The 14,509-nt window shown below is 38.6% G+C and overlaps 1 protein-coding gene across 21 annotated transcripts in view; it reads left to right on the top strand.

Moving 5' to 3' along the window:
- cadpsb (Ca2+-dependent activator protein for secretion b) overlaps positions 1–14,509 on the top strand; it is a 126,692-nt gene that overhangs the window by 89,695 nt on the left and 22,488 nt on the right. For 6 of the 21 annotated variants that reach the window (XM_036151381.1, XM_036151387.1, XM_036151384.1 and 3 more), the window contains 6 exons: positions 3,736–3,842; positions 7,777–7,806; positions 8,328–8,336; positions 12,136–12,292; positions 12,389–12,530; positions 13,222–13,383. In XM_036151381.1, coding sequence (XP_036007274.1) covers positions 3,736–3,842; positions 7,777–7,806; positions 8,328–8,336; positions 12,136–12,292; positions 12,389–12,530; positions 13,222–13,383 — 607 coding nt within the window. Of the gene's footprint in view, positions 1–1,338; positions 1,357–3,735; positions 3,843–7,776; positions 7,807–8,327; positions 8,337–12,135; positions 12,293–12,388; positions 12,531–13,221; positions 13,384–14,509 lie in introns of all 21 variants that reach the window. The other 15 variants (XM_036151396.1, XM_036151397.1, XM_036151392.1 and 12 more) reach the window with 7 other exon arrangements.

Below are 14,509 nucleotides of genomic sequence, written 5' to 3'. Positions count from 1 at the left end.
AGAGCAGTTAAATAAAAACTCTTAGATCTAATATAGTTCAGTTGGATTAATCTCAATATTTAATGCAATTTAATAGAGTTCAGTTCATTTTGATATATCCCTGTCTCCCTTCATATCAAAAACAATCTTCTTGATTAAATTACACAAATTTAAAGGAGCAATTGGTGGAATTTCACCACCAGGTGCGCTGTTGAGCACTGTTTGTAGACCAAAACAAGATGTGTGGCAACCCATGCCTCTCTCTACCTTTCAAAATCCAAGAACCAGACCAGTTATCCTTTTCAATTTTAGAATTTTTGTCTAAAAAAGTATGCCCTGAATGTACGCTAGGATCAAGGTGGGCAGCTCAAAAGCCTACCGGGCTACATTTAACAATGCTAACTGTATTAGCTGAGCTACCGGCTACTCACTTCACATAGAGGTAATGCCTCGCCTACTGCTGTTCAAACTCAAAAAATTAACCCACATGCCACAATTGTAGCATTACATTGAATTGCATTAAATCGAATCAACATGGCAATACAACTCTAACAAGACTGTAACCCCAACAATAACAAACATTTGACTTCATGTTGTTACTCACCTGTCCGAGGGAACAAAACTGGAGCTGCTTCTGTTCTTGAACAGCTCTCCACCTTGGAAAAGCGAGGCCAGTGTTAATCCTCGTTTTGTCTCTTTCCTTATCTGACAACTTCTTTGCTAAAGATCGTTGTTAATAATGGGTCCTGATCGTCTGCGGGTGAACGTGGCGGTGGCATTTTATGGGGAGGGAGGGGTTAAGCCCTGAGTGGCAGCTTTGTAAACAAGAAACTGGGGAACAACACATAGAGATGGTGTTTGACACCATTCTCCATATAAAAAGATATGTTGAGTTCTTCACAAAACTCCTTTTTAGTTCTTTCTATCTAAAATAATGAATTTTCACTTAATGCTCCTTTAAATTTAAATTAGCTGAATTAACAATATTGGGATTTAACTGTAGCTTGTTTGTTTAGACTTTTCAGATTTAGCCTTCCAAAATAAACCTAAATTGGTATTTAACGTCTGGGCTAAAGGGCAACATCTTTTTTTCTACCAACCATCAATCTTTTCTCCCTAACCGTATCTCAGAACATGCGACAATACTTTACAGTACTGACCCAAGCAAATAAACTAAATTCTTTAATATGTTACTGCCTTTTCAAAACTCTTCTTGTTTTATGTAGAGTTACGCATTTATGTGCTTTTGATTTAAAATTTCTGTTACCATCCAGTCACATGTTGAAATTGTACCCATTTGATCTAACGTTGTTGTGCTGTTTTATAACTCCATTTCATGATTTGTATCCCTCTGTTTAGACGATGCTGCCACTAAAGGTACAAGCAAGTGTTTTGAAGATCACCAGTTGATCAGCAAAGAGATACCCCAAAAAAAATATTATTCACAAAACATCAATTTATTGCCAAATCCAGCACCAGCACACTGTAAAAATATTGGTTAAACAGCTCTGAAGTAACCTCATCAAGCATTTAGGAATAGAAGTTTGAATCTTTCAGATAATTTAAAATAGTCTCTGAAACTAAGCTTAAGGAGCAAAAAAAATCTCCAACGATTCGGTAGCATTATCTAAAATTTGACAATATTTAGCTACAATTCTAAAAAAAAGATGCTTAGTACATCAATAAAAAGCTTTAAATCTTATTTAAAAGCTTTTGAGTCTATAAGGAAGAAATCTAAGTCATTGTCATTTGTAGTAGGCATTATTTCCTTAAAGATCAGTGGTACAGTGTAGAAGATATGTGGGCATAAACATCTTGTTTTACTTGATGGATAACTTCCAGGAGTACTAAAACATTTTTACAGTGTGTTTATGGAATTTGTTTTTAACTAAGCCGTGCGACAGCTCCTTATACAAATGGCTTATTCAAAACCTGCTCACATTATGCATGTTTTTGATGCCATGTTGCACACCTCCATCTCAGTGCCACTATTCTTTTGTCTGATACTGCAACATAGCTCTGACTATCCCGCAAACACATCGGCTTTGTTGCTTCATGTCATGCAGCCCACGCAGAGCCCTCCACATTTGTTGGCACCCCTGGTAAAGATATTTAAAAAGCTGAAGTGCCATAATCACACACTAAAACATCAGCGCAAATCCAGTCTTTAATTTCAAGACAGTAATTCAGAGCAGAAAAAATAAACAAATCTAGACAAACATATTTTTTTTTACAAACACATTGGTGCCACACTTGTTGGCATTTCTGACCTTAATACTTTTCTACAACCTCCGTCTGCCAATAAGGTGGCGTTTAGTCTTCTCTCATAACATTTCACAAAGCTGGAGAATACAGAGTCCATTCCTCTTTGCATAAACTCTTTGGATTGTCTAGTATCCCGGTTTCTATCTTATAGTATACACTTTTCACTTGAGCCCATGACAAAGTATCTCTCTAGAATCCGGGTAATTCAGTCAGCGCCTGGTTAACCATTCATGTGTTTGATTAGACCATATCTAATCAATCATTACGCTGTTGAAGACCCAATAACGAGATATATTTTGTTTTCTGAGTGAAGCCACAATATCAAGTAAAATATGGCATTTAAATTAGCTGCACTCTAACAAGTTTCCCTTAAGAACAGAACCAGGCCCGCTGCAACACAGATCCTCCACTGTACTTAACAGAAGACATGAGGATCTTTTTTAGATATTCATAACTTGTTTTCTGATTCCCACCAGACCCAGCGTGAGTGTTGGACTCTTATCTGTTAATCTGACTGAAGCGCACAGTTCCAGCTAAAGTCCCAGTACAGTTTTCATAAATGCTAAATCTAGATCTAATCTAATAGCACTTGTACAGAGTTGGTGACCCCACAATGCAACTTTTTGTAGCACTACAAGTCTTTCTTGCAAGGAGGTTTGCAGTTTTGTTCGTTTTTTTTTTTTTTTTCTGTTTTTGTTTTTGCATCACTTATTAAATTCCTCACCGTGTGAGGTTGCCTAGAATAAATCTTGGTCCATGTCCAGCCATGTTGATCACAGTTCCATTTTATGACTTATCAGTTGCTGCCCTGATAGCAGACGCAGGTAATTTAAGCCAAGTAGGTGCATTTTTTCTGTTATGAGTTTAGTTTGGAGTTATGAAGTTCAACATGCATCTTCCTTATTTGAATGACATGTTCTCTCGTCATTCCCATTTTGAGCAGGGGCTAAGAAAAATGGTCTCTGTATATGTCTAATTCATAAAACAGAAAACATGACGTTGCTAGATCAACTTAAAAATGTAAAGAATGCTTAAAGAAACAATACATTTATAAGAACTGTCTGGGCGCCAAAAAGTGCTGCTTTAGTTAGTTTCACAACAACAACGAAAATATCCACGAGGTGGGATTTTTTTCCTCCAACACTGACCAGCTAAATTTACAACAAATAAAAAAAAGTCATTTTATTCCAAATTTAGTGTGAGATTATGTTTCTGCATTACAACAACACGAGTTGAGGCTTTTTAAACATCCTTACCAGGGGAGACAATATGAGTTGAGGGTGCTGTAACAAAAAAAAATGCTTTACTTGTTTTATGGGGTAAAAGTGGATAAAAATCACAGTTTAAATGCTGTGTTTATAATTTTTGATAAAGTGAATAAATTAAAGGGAGTAAAATAACATCCCATGTAGTCATACCCCCCACCCCCCTTGGAATGCTTCTCTGTGCTTGACTAACCGCTCATCCCTCACCCTCATCCTTTTGTCTCAGAAAACGTAGGCCGCTTAGTCACGCCTGCCAAAAAGCTGGAGGAAACAATTCGCCTGGCGGAGTTAGTCATAGAGGTCCTCCAGCAGAACCAGGAACACCACGCGGAGGTGAGTGAGAACCCTCTCCTCCTCTCCTCCTCAAAGCACCCCCCCCCCTCTTTACTCCTCACTCTTATCCCACTCGTCCCACTTCAGAGAGTTAGTGTCATAATAATCAGCTGGCTATAAATATAAGCTGCTTTCATCTATGGGTAGTGGAGAAAAAAAAAGATCCTGCATGAATTTAATTTTTTGGAAAGCTTTAATTGGCAGTGCACAGAGTGAGACTACAAAGAATCAGAACTGTTCTGTTTAGATCGAGGTTCTAAGTCAGACAGGGTATGGTGCGGTAGATGTATTTGAATAAGGTCATTGGTATGTTGTTGTTCGGTAGTTTTTGCACATGGTATAAAATAGGTACAAAAAAGGTCAATTTTTTTTGTCTGTGAATGTGACAAATATTGTGCTCTAGGTTTCTTTATTGAACAGATCACGTAAGTTCATAATTAAGGTCTTTGAGCCAAATTGTAACAATGCAGTAAAGTAATCTTCTATTTTAACCAAAGTAAGAAAAAAACTACCTTATTAGAGATTAGTATTAGTATTATTATATTTTCAGACCCTGACTTGCTTTTGAATATTAGCTCATTTGCCTTCTTTTGACAAAAAAATCATTTAAATTAACTGTTCTCAAACTGCGACACCTGTGGCGAAACTTGGGCTGCTTATTTTCGTACCTAGAAGAAAAAGTAAAAAAAAAACACTACTACCTAGCTACTAACAAACAAGGCTGATATAAAGCAAATTAATGTAGAGCTAATAGTAATAAAGAACCAAAAAAGGTGAGTTGCTAAAGCACACAGAGGTTTGCTTCAATGAAAAAACACTAAAAACAGACCCCAACTGCCCGCCCCGACGACTACCGAGCCCATCCATCCAGAGACGGGGCCAAAACTATTTGAATGAGCCAGCCGATCAGAGTCCACACCATGAACCCGAAAGTGCCCAGACAAGCCGGTCATGCTCCCCCACTTGGCACGCCCCTACCACAAAGACTTTACCAAACCAACCGGGCGGCCCCCACACTAAGTTGACGACATCCCTCGAGTCGTCACCTCCATACCAGAACCCCACACTCCATTCCTGGCTGACAAATCAGGAGCCAGGAGCTGAAATCCAATAGTCCAAGTGTCCCCGGGAAGAGCAAAAACACCAACCCTAATGCACCCCCAAGACCCAACGGCCAACCCCAGCCCAGACCCCGGCTAGATGCCCTGTTCCTCCTCCTAGGCTCAAACCGTAGATGGCAAACCGAGAGCACGGGTGTGAATGCTCAAATGTATTGTTGTTCTCAAGTACATTTAAAACTGGGAGAGTTCCAATAATAAGTTTGAGAACTGCTGATTTAAATGATCCATTAGAGAAAAAGAGATTGGAAGTCGGCCAGTGATTTGTTTGCTGTTATATATAGACCTCCAACTAAGCTTAGGCTCTAAACGAGTCAACATGAGAATAAGCTGTTTGCCATTGGCAGTGAGATATTTCCAAGTGTTTCATGAATGCAGCTCAGTTACCCAACTCTGCTGTTCAGCCTACAAAAGGATTCCCCTTACAAATCTGGTGGAAATGTATTGCCCAGAAGCATTGTTACAACAAAAAACTAAAATTTTCACAATCTTTATACCAACTTTAGCTTTATTTGTAGTGTTTTCCAAGCTATTTCATATAGATTGTTTTCTTTTATTTATTTTTTTCCTTCTATGCTCAAATTCAAATGAGTAATTTCAGTTTGAGAACTCAATTTACTGATTTACTGCTAGAAATCTTAATTATACGCTGACTGTTTATTCAGTCTTTGTTTTATCCATTTTTCTGCAAACACTACAATTTAGATTTGATCTCTTTAAGGCCAAGGTTTTGCAGAAATGTTTGTTTCCCTTTATATTTTTGTTTTGTGACCTTTGTCTCCCAATCATATGCTTTAAAATTTATTTTCTGATTACATACACATAATAGAAAAGTTACCTCTCGGAACAAATTTACCTTTGTGTGTCCATTTTACCTGCTGATGGCTATAAAATAAACGTCATGACAAACTGTTTCATTCCAGTGGCATTTCAGCACATACAGTGTCTCATAAAAGAACATGCTTCATATTTTTGTAAACATTTTATTATATCTTCTTATTGGACAACACGGGAGATTTAAAACGTTGATACAAGGTAGTCATTGTACAGCTTGTATAACTGTATAAGTTGGATATTCCCTTAAAATAACACACCGCACAGCCAATAATGTTGAAACTGCTGACAAGTAAAGGAGTACAACCTTAAGTGACAATGAACAACTTGAGCCCAATTGGCCATTTTCTCTCTCTCGTTAATGGGAAGTAGGAGTGTTAAATTTGTTATTATTAATCTCACACAATTGCAAACTGATCACTTGCAGTTTAATATGGCACCTCATGACAAAAATACCTCCGGCTCAAAATGAATACCCTTGTAGAGCAAGGACTCTTTAGCCAAAGCGGAAGTGCTTCAGCAGACGCCATGATAAGTGATGTCCGAATAGTGCAATCAGTAAGGAAGGAGGTAGGAAAATAAGCTTGTATGCTTCCTTCCCAGGGCTAGTTTTGCCCAGGAACCCCACATCGTCCCTTACCGGCACTAAGAACCCTTAATGTCTTTGAGTGTCTTGAGGTATCAGCACAGCCCCCTCACGGAAATCAATGAAAATATCCAGAGAGAAGAGAGCTAGCACTTTGTAGTTCATTTTCAGAAGGCTGTAGGCCCAGATTTGACTCGCATCATCCATTTTTACGTCATGTAATGACGTCGGAGTTAAAGACTGTCTGAATTCAGCACAGCAGTCCGAAGCTCCTTTCCTGTCCACGATACAGTTCTTACTGTCGACCCCTTAGAAGGTCAAGGAACAGGAACTAGAAGCCATTATTTGGGCATTCGGATGGAGCCCCCCCTGAAAAGAATGATTGCTCAACTTAAAGATAGCCGAGGTGATAAGATCCCCAAACACCTTGAAACTGAGCTGCAGCACAGTGGCTAACTCCATACATTTAACAGGGCAGGTTCCAGTATAGAACACGCCTTGCCATCGTTGACCAAAGAAGTTGAGTGTGTGCTCTGTGTCGTATCCAGAGGTTGTCTTTTAAAAACAGATGAATGCTGCTGGCAACACTGCAGAGGTTGAAGGGGTGGGGTTGTCAGCTGCACACTGCATCTGGTTGGTCTGCATGACTCCCAGAAGGATGTATATTCTGAAGAGGACGCACAAGAATGCTTACACACAGTTTGCAGAAACAAGCAGAATGAGGACATGGATCAATGGAACCATGTCTTGTGGCCTTTTCTAAAAGAAACTAAGGCTGAAGGTGCTGGGTAGGCCAAATGTGTCTCCAGAGTTAAACTCTACTGGGTATCTGTGGTAAATCCTCATTGAAGAATACAAGGTCTCTAGCATCCACCAGTGTGTTTAGTTATTTTGAGGGAATTATACATTTATACTGTAATGCAAGCTACACATTGACTACTTTACATTGTATCAAAATATCATACCTTCAGTGTTGTCCCATGAAAAGATAGCAATGAATATTTACAAAAATATGAGGTGAGTACTCACTTTTTGTGAGAAACAGCACTTTGTTCATGTTTAATATAAACCCAATAATTATTCCACGAACTATATAGAATAAGGGAGAGCATAATAGTTTTTATGTGCTAGAGTTAGCTTCAATCAGACAAGCAAACATAGATGACAAAAACATTTCCACGTATTTCCCATCATTATCTTTAAGGATAGTAAAGCAACTATTATTTATTGCTTTCAAACACTGACTAAGCCAATATCATTGTATATGACACTTGCTACTAAAAGGTAGAAGAACAACATGACCGTGTGTAGTTGTGTAGATCTGCAGGTGATCCATATGGTCTTAGAATATGCAGATAAAACAGATTTATTGTATCTCTCTGAATATGCTTGACAGGCGGCAGTCACAAGTTCTGGAGATCAATCGGTACGGTATTTACACTTCTTTCTCCTCTTCAGTCCCCATCACAATCCCTTTGTATGGCATGAGCCATTATGGCAAGAGGCACGTTTCAGGCAGAGATTGAACTCATAGCTGCTGTAGCTCCGGGTGGGTTTAAAGGCATAGATACGAGAGCAAGCTTGTAGAAAATCTAAAAGAAAGAAGCGCATTAGCTTTCACAACATGATTGTGATCATTAAGCATGTTCATCAGGCCATAAAGAGGTTTCCTTTTTCTCCAAGCATGCCAAACCAGAAAATGTCCCCCAAAGTATGCTCCATATGAACCTTTGAAGTTTGATCCACCATGAACATTTGTTCCCTCTCCATCCGACAATTGATTTCACAGTCCGCACTTGTTCAAGCATTTCTTTTCCAGCTTCTTCTCCTCCTCCATCCCTTTGCGCTATATGTTCTTAGCATATAAACAAATGACTCAAAGTACATTATTGTTCTGTACATCTTCCTTTGTTTTCACTGTCTAATGATTGGTGACTGTCCGAGCAGGGAAAAGAGGTATGTAGCCAAGCTGAATGAGAACCCCCCCTCCCCCATAATGCTCCGTGCATGTCAAAGCAGATGATTCCACATATCCTACCCCCATTCAGCACCAGTACACCCCCCACCCCCCCTCTGGACTGGTCCTTTGACAGTGTTTTACTCATACAGCATTGCCTGAACACGGAGTCTGGCATAGAGCTGTGAGAGTTGTGTTTGCGCCCCTCACCTGCTATCAAAGGCTGGAGGCTGCACTACCTTTCAGCACTTTCCCAAGTCCCTAACCTGACAAAAACGCTACTTTCCTCTCATTCGAGTTTAATGAGAGTATTTCCCCTTGAGTGTGGTGGAGAAGGCCTTGTTTGCTGCCTGTTTTTTTTTATTTATTTCTTCTAACCTTAGAGCGATCATGCTTTTTTGATTCTAGGAACTGGCAGGTAAGTTGTTATGTAAGTGGGTCTGTGTTGCCATTGATTGTAATGCCAGGTGGTAACCTAACCTTTAAAGAAAGAGAAAGTAAAGCATGCAGAGAAGATCAACCGTCTGTAACTGAATTTGGCAACATGTTAGTCTGAATGATGAGCTAAGAGAAATAAACCAAGACTGCCAGCTAAGCAGAATCTGTCGAAGAGTTGTGGAGGTCCTGACAGTGCCAGAAAATTGATATCTCAATCATAAAGACTTTACTTCACTAATTGGAACGGACATTCTTCAAGTCAAGACATGCTGTGGGCTGCAGTCTTTGGTGTGCCTATATTTAAAGATGTGCATGAGTCACATTCACATGTAGTGGGCTGCGGAATTGCTCCTGATGTGAATGGTGGACCCCCTCGTTTTCTTAGCTTCGGAGAAAGGCATGCAGGGAGATCCACGTTTGCATGAGAAAAGCACCTTTGCCTTTGATGCACAGAATCTGTCCTTTAAGATAAGGTGCATGCAGTGCCTTGCAAAGGTATTTCTAACACTTTGAACTTTTCCACATTTTGTCACATTACAACCATGATTTTTTGATGTATTTCACTGTGACCTAATGTGCCAGACCAAGACAAAGTAGTGGATAACTGTAAAGAAGAAGGAAAAGCGTGCATGTTGTTCTAGTGTATTTACAATCATCTAGCATCCATTTGCATCCAGACCCATTCTATTATGACACAACTAGAAAGACTCCAGTCCCATAAATGGTGTTCAGAAGTACAATGAATATTGAATTGAGTCCACCTATGTGTCATTTAATAGCTAGATACAGCTGTTCTAATTAATGTCAAGAAAAAAAAAAGAGTGGTAGATGAGTTTAAAGCAGGGTTGAGATATAAAACTATACACCAAGCTTTAAACATCTTACAAATCACTATTTAATCCAAAATCTGAAAATAAAGAGCATGGCATATCTGCAAACCTGCCAAGTCATTGACCTGAACAGACAGGATGAGCAAGACAATAATTCATCAGGAAAGTGGCAGAGAAGCCAATGGCAATTCTGGAGGAGCTGTAAAAAAAAAAACGTGATTTATGTGGGATATTCGGTTAACAGGGCAAACACTAGCTCTGCACTCCACAAATTATGTTTTTTATGTAGTGGCAAGAAGAAAGTCACTCTTGACAGACAGAAGCAAACCTGTTTCAGATGTTGTAGAAGATTTGGAACAGGGGCAGATATTCACCTCCCAGCAGGTCAATGACCTTAAATGTACAGGCAAAACAATAACATGGTTCAAAGCAAATGCATCTGGACAGCTAAAGCACGGACCTAACTCCAACCAAGAGTATGTAGCAAGACTTGAACATTCCTGTTTCCAGAGCTCTTTGTCTAATCTGACTGAGGTTGAGCTTTTTTCCAATGAAGGATGAGTGGAAATTTCAGTCTCCAAAGATGTAAGTCTGGTAGAGGCATACCATGAACGACTTGCAACTTTTCATGGTTTTATATGTAAAAAAGTTTATAAAATCATGTATCCCTTTTCTTCTACTTCTCAGGTCTGAGCTCCATTGTTGTGGTCTATAATTAAAAAAAAATGTCATGAAATACATGGATGTGTGATGTTGTAACATGACAAAATGTAAAGTTCAACTGGTGTTAATATGTTTGCATGGCACTGTTTATAAAAAGAAAATGCCCTGATATTTTGCAGCTATGAATTTGTACCAGTTTCCATGGAGTTGCTTATGATGTGTATAATGATAAGAAACGATACGCTCACTCAGCAAGGTCAGGTCTTGAATGTTGAGCTTCTAAAATGAGACATCTAAGAAATATCTGAGGGAGCTTAAACATCTTAGGAATGCACCAATATGCTTTCATACAGAGAGTAAGGTGTAAAAATCAATAACAGCAATTTATCTGTGTGCTGTATAATCCTGAGATTGTCAGGACTAAGACTGAAAACACAGGGGAACAGCTGGATATGACTAGCACGGAGTAAAAGCTTGCATGGCAAAATTACTGATTTTAAAAGAGTGAGATTTAAGTGAGTTAGTCTTTTTTTATTAATATTTAAATATGAGATAAGATGGGGCGTTGATGTAAATATGCTGTTTAAAGGGTTGTATTTTCTGTGGGGTTGTGTTGCTGACAGTCAAAGCTTTTTCAGTTTTGAGAATCAGGACAAAAATTCTCATGTTAGTTTACAGCTGCATCAAAGAAAACACATTTTACTGTAAATTTTACAATAATACCTTCTAAAGCAACAGTTTGCTGTCCTGTTCAGTATTCAATTTTGTTGTACTTTGTGACAATGACTATTAAGATTGCTCAATTTAATTCAATATTTTTTTACTGAATGACATTTGTGATTTCATATAAATATATGTTCAAATGCTGGCATATTAGAATATGCTACTAAGATTTGATTACTTTAGAAGAAGATATTGTTTTTCCTGTTTGAAATTATAATGTTAACATTTCAGCTAATGTTAGCATTTTAGTTCATGCATATAAGCTGCGAATAACATTGTGTACAGTATTAAGTACTGTTAGCTAATGTGCTTTTAGTCGCTTTGTAGCGAATGTCAGCATATTAGCTAAAGTGAGCATACTAGCTTACTTGACCATAATTGATAATGTTTGCTGTTGATAGCGACACACTAATGCTAGCATATTTGCTGATGTTAGCATTTTTTAAATGAAAGTAATGTTTTTTCCTGGTTTATTAATTGCAAAAGTAGGTTTTTGTTTCCAAATGGACTTTGAAGCCCGGATGCATTTCTAGTCTGATTTAACAACAAAAGCAACAGTGTTGGTCAGTGGCAGGCACCATGTATAATGTCCTCTCAAATTTGCTAGTTATTTTTTTATACTATATGTAAGGTCCTATGATATACAGTAGGACAATGTCTAGTCTTTTTAGAGAAAGCAAGTTATTTTACTTCAGAATTAGTTTCTAATATTAATTTTAATGGTAATATAATTGCAGAAATGCCTTTAGTTGGTTAATCATCAGTGACTCTTACTGGATGGTTAAACAGAAATTATATTCTAAGACATATGATTTAAAGCACGTCCAGATTCTAATATGTAGCTTAAGGGTAATACAAGTCCATGAGATCAACTAGAGCTCAAGTTAGCTGAGCTGACAGTGAACAACCCCCGTATGCGAAGCAGATCAGCTGCTGGATTTAGCTTCAAATTTGAAGGAGAGAGATGAAAGTAGTGTCAAGTCTTAGCAAGGAATGACAAATGAAGTGATAATAATGTCAAATTCTATCAGACTACACATATTTTAAAACACCCCTGGTGTTTTCATTTAAGCTTGTTCCCACTGCTTTAGCCCTTCTGGTGGCTGTGCTCACCATGTTTCTCACCCTCCTGCTGTGTCTCTAGGCATTCGCATGGTGGACAGACCTTATGGTGGAGCATGCTGAAAACTTCCTGGCCCTCTATGCCATCGACATGGATGCCGCTCTGGAGATCCAGTCACCTGAGAGCTGGGACAGCTTTCCTCTTTTCCAGCTCCTCAATGACTTCCTCCGGACAGACTGTGAGCTCCAATCTTTGTGCATTTATCTTTAGACATGTTCAATGAAAACTAAGATGCTAATACCTATATGTCACATCTTATTTCCCCCCACCTTAGATTATCTGTGCAATGGAAAGTTCCACAAACACCTCCAGGATCTGTATGCTCCTCTGGTTGTTAGATATGTGGATCTGATGGAGTCCTCCATCGCACAGTCTATCCACAAGGGCTTTGAGAGGGAGTCCTGGGAGCCTGTTAAGTAAGGAGCCTGTGTCTTTATCGCAAAGCTGTAGGATGCTTGCACATGCAACGGTTTTATATTCAGACAACATAATGTCTGTGTGGAGGCTGAAAAATCTGGGAGAGTAGCTATACCGTTCCCTCCGACTTCCTTTAGGTTCACTGTTACAGAATGAGCCAAGAGTGGGCTGAAAAACCTATTTGTTTCATTGAAAGAAATAGGTTGTTTATTTCTGGAGATAGTCTTTGATTAATGCATGTGCCATTAGCCATTTTTTTATTTCAAGCACATTGGGATCAGAGCGACATGTAATGTTTCTGTTTCGTCTGTAAACTAATCTTCATAATATGTGCTTAAACATTTTTCCAGTCTCTTGTGTCTCTGTTACGATTTATTTGTTGTGGCTTTAACATGTTTACTGTTGCATTTTATTGTTTTAAACCAAATATTCTATATAAAATGTGTTTTACTTTGCCTTTCTGTTTCACTGCTCTTACTACATCGCATATGTGTGCGTCCAGCTCTCTAGACATCATGGGTATTCCTGTATATTGTCTGTTTGATAGTTGATCATGTGTGCTACTGTATGTTCCTTTCTTCTTCTATTTTCAGATTTTACTTTTATGATGAATGTCACATGGCTTTCTGCAGCTCCCACACCACTGTTATGGATTCTTTTTTTGTTTCTTTTTGTCTGTCTTTTCTGCAGGAGTTTAACAAGTAATCTGCCCAATGTGAATCTACCAAATGTGAACCTCCAAATTCCCAAAGTACCAAATCTGCCAGTGCCAGTAGCAGGACTATCAGTTAACCTTCCACAAATACCTAGCTTTTCAACCCCGTCATGGATGGCTGCTATATATGACTCCGAGTGTGTATTCACCTAGTTTACTCTAGATTTGTAGAGCAAGCAGAGAGCAACTTGGTATGAAGATGACTTTTTTTGTGATTGCATTTTAGTTGGAATCAAATGTGCAAAATCAAAAATTAAGCCTTTTTTTTCTCTTAATGACAGTTTTTTGTTTTTGATGAAGTTCATATTCATGCCAAGGTCACTCTGAGTTAGAGTAGATGGGATTCTGCTTCCAGAAATGAGAGGCTGCAAAACTCTCATTCATCCCAACGTGCATGCTGCTGAGCTGAGTTGTGGAGATAAAGACTAAAACAAAAAGAAACATTTAGATGTGCAGCACCGTCTGCACTTATCAGCACACTCGCTTAAGATTGGTGACGCCTCAATATAAATTGATCTTTTGTTGCAGTGGCATATTCTCACACCTGACGCTGTTTGAAAGTATAATATGAGTTCATTTATTAAGCAGAGACAACATTTTCCTATATGATGAGTTGCATTTTATAAATATAGTCATATGTACCACAGTATTGATAACAACACTCTGCACAGTTGCTTTTTGCCATTAAGACAGCCCTTAGTCTTCACTTATAACATTTCATGAAGCTGGAGCGTACAGAGGGATATTTGAACATTCCTCACTCTCAACAAACTCTTGAGGGTTCTCTCTTAGCGTCTCTTTGCTGAGTGCACCCTACAATTCATATTTATTTGCCTATATGTTGGGAGTGGTAGTCTAGTGGTTAGAGAGCTGGGTGTTTGCGTCTTGGAGAGGCCCCAAAGGTCAGTGGTTTGAAACTCTGGGTCCTTCAGCAAGACCCTTGACCACAGATTGTACCATTCAGTGTTGGCAGCACACTGCTCCCTAAAGGAATGGGTTAAATGCAGAGACACATTTTCTCTCTCGGGGACTATAAAGGGAAATATTAATTTGTGTTGAGGAAGGACATGAAAAAAAAGGTTGATTTTCTTTATGGTGAACCCTTTCTGTGTTTATTTAAACAGGTGTTATGGTTACTTACAGTATCCTGTTAAAGGACCCAGTGATGAGCCATTTCAGTTTTCTTGCAGAGGCTACCAAATTTTTGTTTAAGATGTACTGGGATTTCAAAGTTTACACAATGCTATGGACTCTTGAAAAGAT

Source organism: Fundulus heteroclitus, chromosome 20, assembly GCF_011125445.2.
Source record: "Fundulus heteroclitus isolate FHET01 chromosome 20, MU-UCD_Fhet_4.1, whole genome shotgun sequence".
Taxonomy (NCBI): Eukaryota; Metazoa; Chordata; class Actinopteri; order Cyprinodontiformes; family Fundulidae; genus Fundulus; species Fundulus heteroclitus.
This window is presented reverse-complemented; position numbering and strand designations above follow the sequence as displayed.